This window comes from Aplysia californica, unplaced genomic scaffold (assembly GCF_000002075.1).
Source record: "Aplysia californica isolate F4 #8 unplaced genomic scaffold, AplCal3.0 scaffold00236, whole genome shotgun sequence".
Taxonomy (NCBI): Eukaryota; Metazoa; Mollusca; class Gastropoda; order Aplysiida; family Aplysiidae; genus Aplysia; species Aplysia californica.
This window is the reverse complement of record NW_004797506.1, coordinates 929,491-931,142: the sequence shown is the minus strand read 5'-3', so window position 1 is coordinate 931,142 and position 1,652 is coordinate 929,491. Positions and strand designations below refer to the sequence as shown.

The window sequence follows — 1,652 nt, the reverse complement described above, 5'->3', positions numbered from 1 at the left end:
TTAGTGAGTCAGTGACAAAGTCTTAGTGAGTCAGTGACAAAGTCTTAGTGAGTCAGTGACAAAGTCTTAGTGAGTCAGTGACAAAGTCTTAGTGAGTCAGTGACAAAGTCTTAGTGACAAATCACACATGCTGACCTGCGTCGCTTGATCTGCGTCAGCTTCTCCTTGAGAGCGTTGATGGCCGCGGTGAGCTCCCCTTCGGTGGCGTCGGGGTTACTGGCGAGGGCAAGGACGGCATCCGAACTCGGACCCAGTGGGTACTCGTCTGAGGGGAACAATGGAAATGGGTCATGACGTGGTGGAATCAGGCGTTCGTCAATGTTTGGGAGAGTAGAGTTATTTATATCATCTTAAAACTTGTTCATTAGTCTTGTTTTGGATAAAAAAATACCCATTTATCTTGAATAGAAGTCGAGATATTTGCGAATGAAGGAGGTGGGGGTCACCAGGTTTTAGAGGTAAAATTAGTGAGAAAATGGTCGCCAAAGATAAGTTATTTCCTTAGCTTGAAAGTCCAAGGAAACTGAAAATTTACATTTTTCTGTGCCTTTAATCATCATTTTTCAGAAAAATCCACACAGAAAACTGTTTTCTGTAATGGGCATGAAAGGTGTTCAGCCTAAAAACCAAATTCGATAAAAATTCACAAAGCTGCGGAAAAACGCCAGTTTTTTCACTTTGATTATTTTGGCGAGCGCTTGATTTCACCACACTGCCTCACACATGTATACAGTCTATAGTGAGGTCAAACATTCGTGGCGCGACTTATTGTCAAATATCTCCTCAACTATCAAACATACGTTCTCCAACTTTTGCACAGTGGTTTGTATCAATTTGTCTTAACAGATCAACATTTTTGTATACACCAGCTAGCTGTATTCCAGAAAATTCCTGAATAAATACTAATAAAAAATCCAAGTGCGTGGTTTCTACAGATCTTTAAATGTTTACAGTTGGGGCAATGTTGCTTTTAATAGCAAGTCCGTCAGGTTTTTCTATTCGGGACATTATGCTTAATGAAAGCATGTTTCGAGAACCATTAGTGCAAAAAAGTGTTCACTTTTACAATAATTTCTTGTAACAAGTTTTGCAAGTAAAAATTGTTAGTGATGAGCCCTGACGTAGGCCATATGCGTACGCAAAATGTGTGTGAGAAGCGGGAAGTGCTGAGAACAATACAATTTTACGTGTGGCAGAGATTTCTAGTATTTTATATAAGTTTAAAGAGGAAAGTTTTTAAATCTAGCCCCAATTGTTCTGGAAATGATTTAGTTAAGACAAATTGATTTTATACAAACTGCTGTGCAAAATATGGATGACATTGATTCTCACGTTAAAGAGATATTTGAGCATAAGTTGCACCACAAATTTTGGACAGCACTATAGCCTGAACAGGGTGAAGGGGAAAGATCAGGATAATGTAGGTTTTTTTCCCCCGAGAATGCGGGCAAAGGAATGAATGGAGAACAAAGGTCGCTCATGTCTGTTTCAGATCCGCACTGGATGATGACACAGTCACACATACACATAGATCTAGCCAATTGGCAGGACAGGGAAACCTTTTCATTATGTGTATAATATAAATTTTGCTATGAGTGTGTGTGTGTGTGTGTGTGTGTGTGTGTGTGTGTGTGTGTGTGTGTGTGTGTGTG

General features: G+C 39.8%; 1 protein-coding gene across 1 annotated transcript in view; it reads right to left on the bottom strand.

Annotated features, from left to right (window-relative positions):
* LOC101855263 (dentin sialophosphoprotein) overlaps positions 1-1,652 on the bottom strand; it is a 9,275-nt gene that overhangs the window by 2,620 nt on the left and 5,003 nt on the right. The window contains exon 3 of the mRNA XM_005100121.2: positions 136-265. Coding sequence (XP_005100178.1) covers positions 136-265 — 130 coding nt within the window. The remainder of the gene's footprint in view (positions 1-135; positions 266-1,652) is intronic.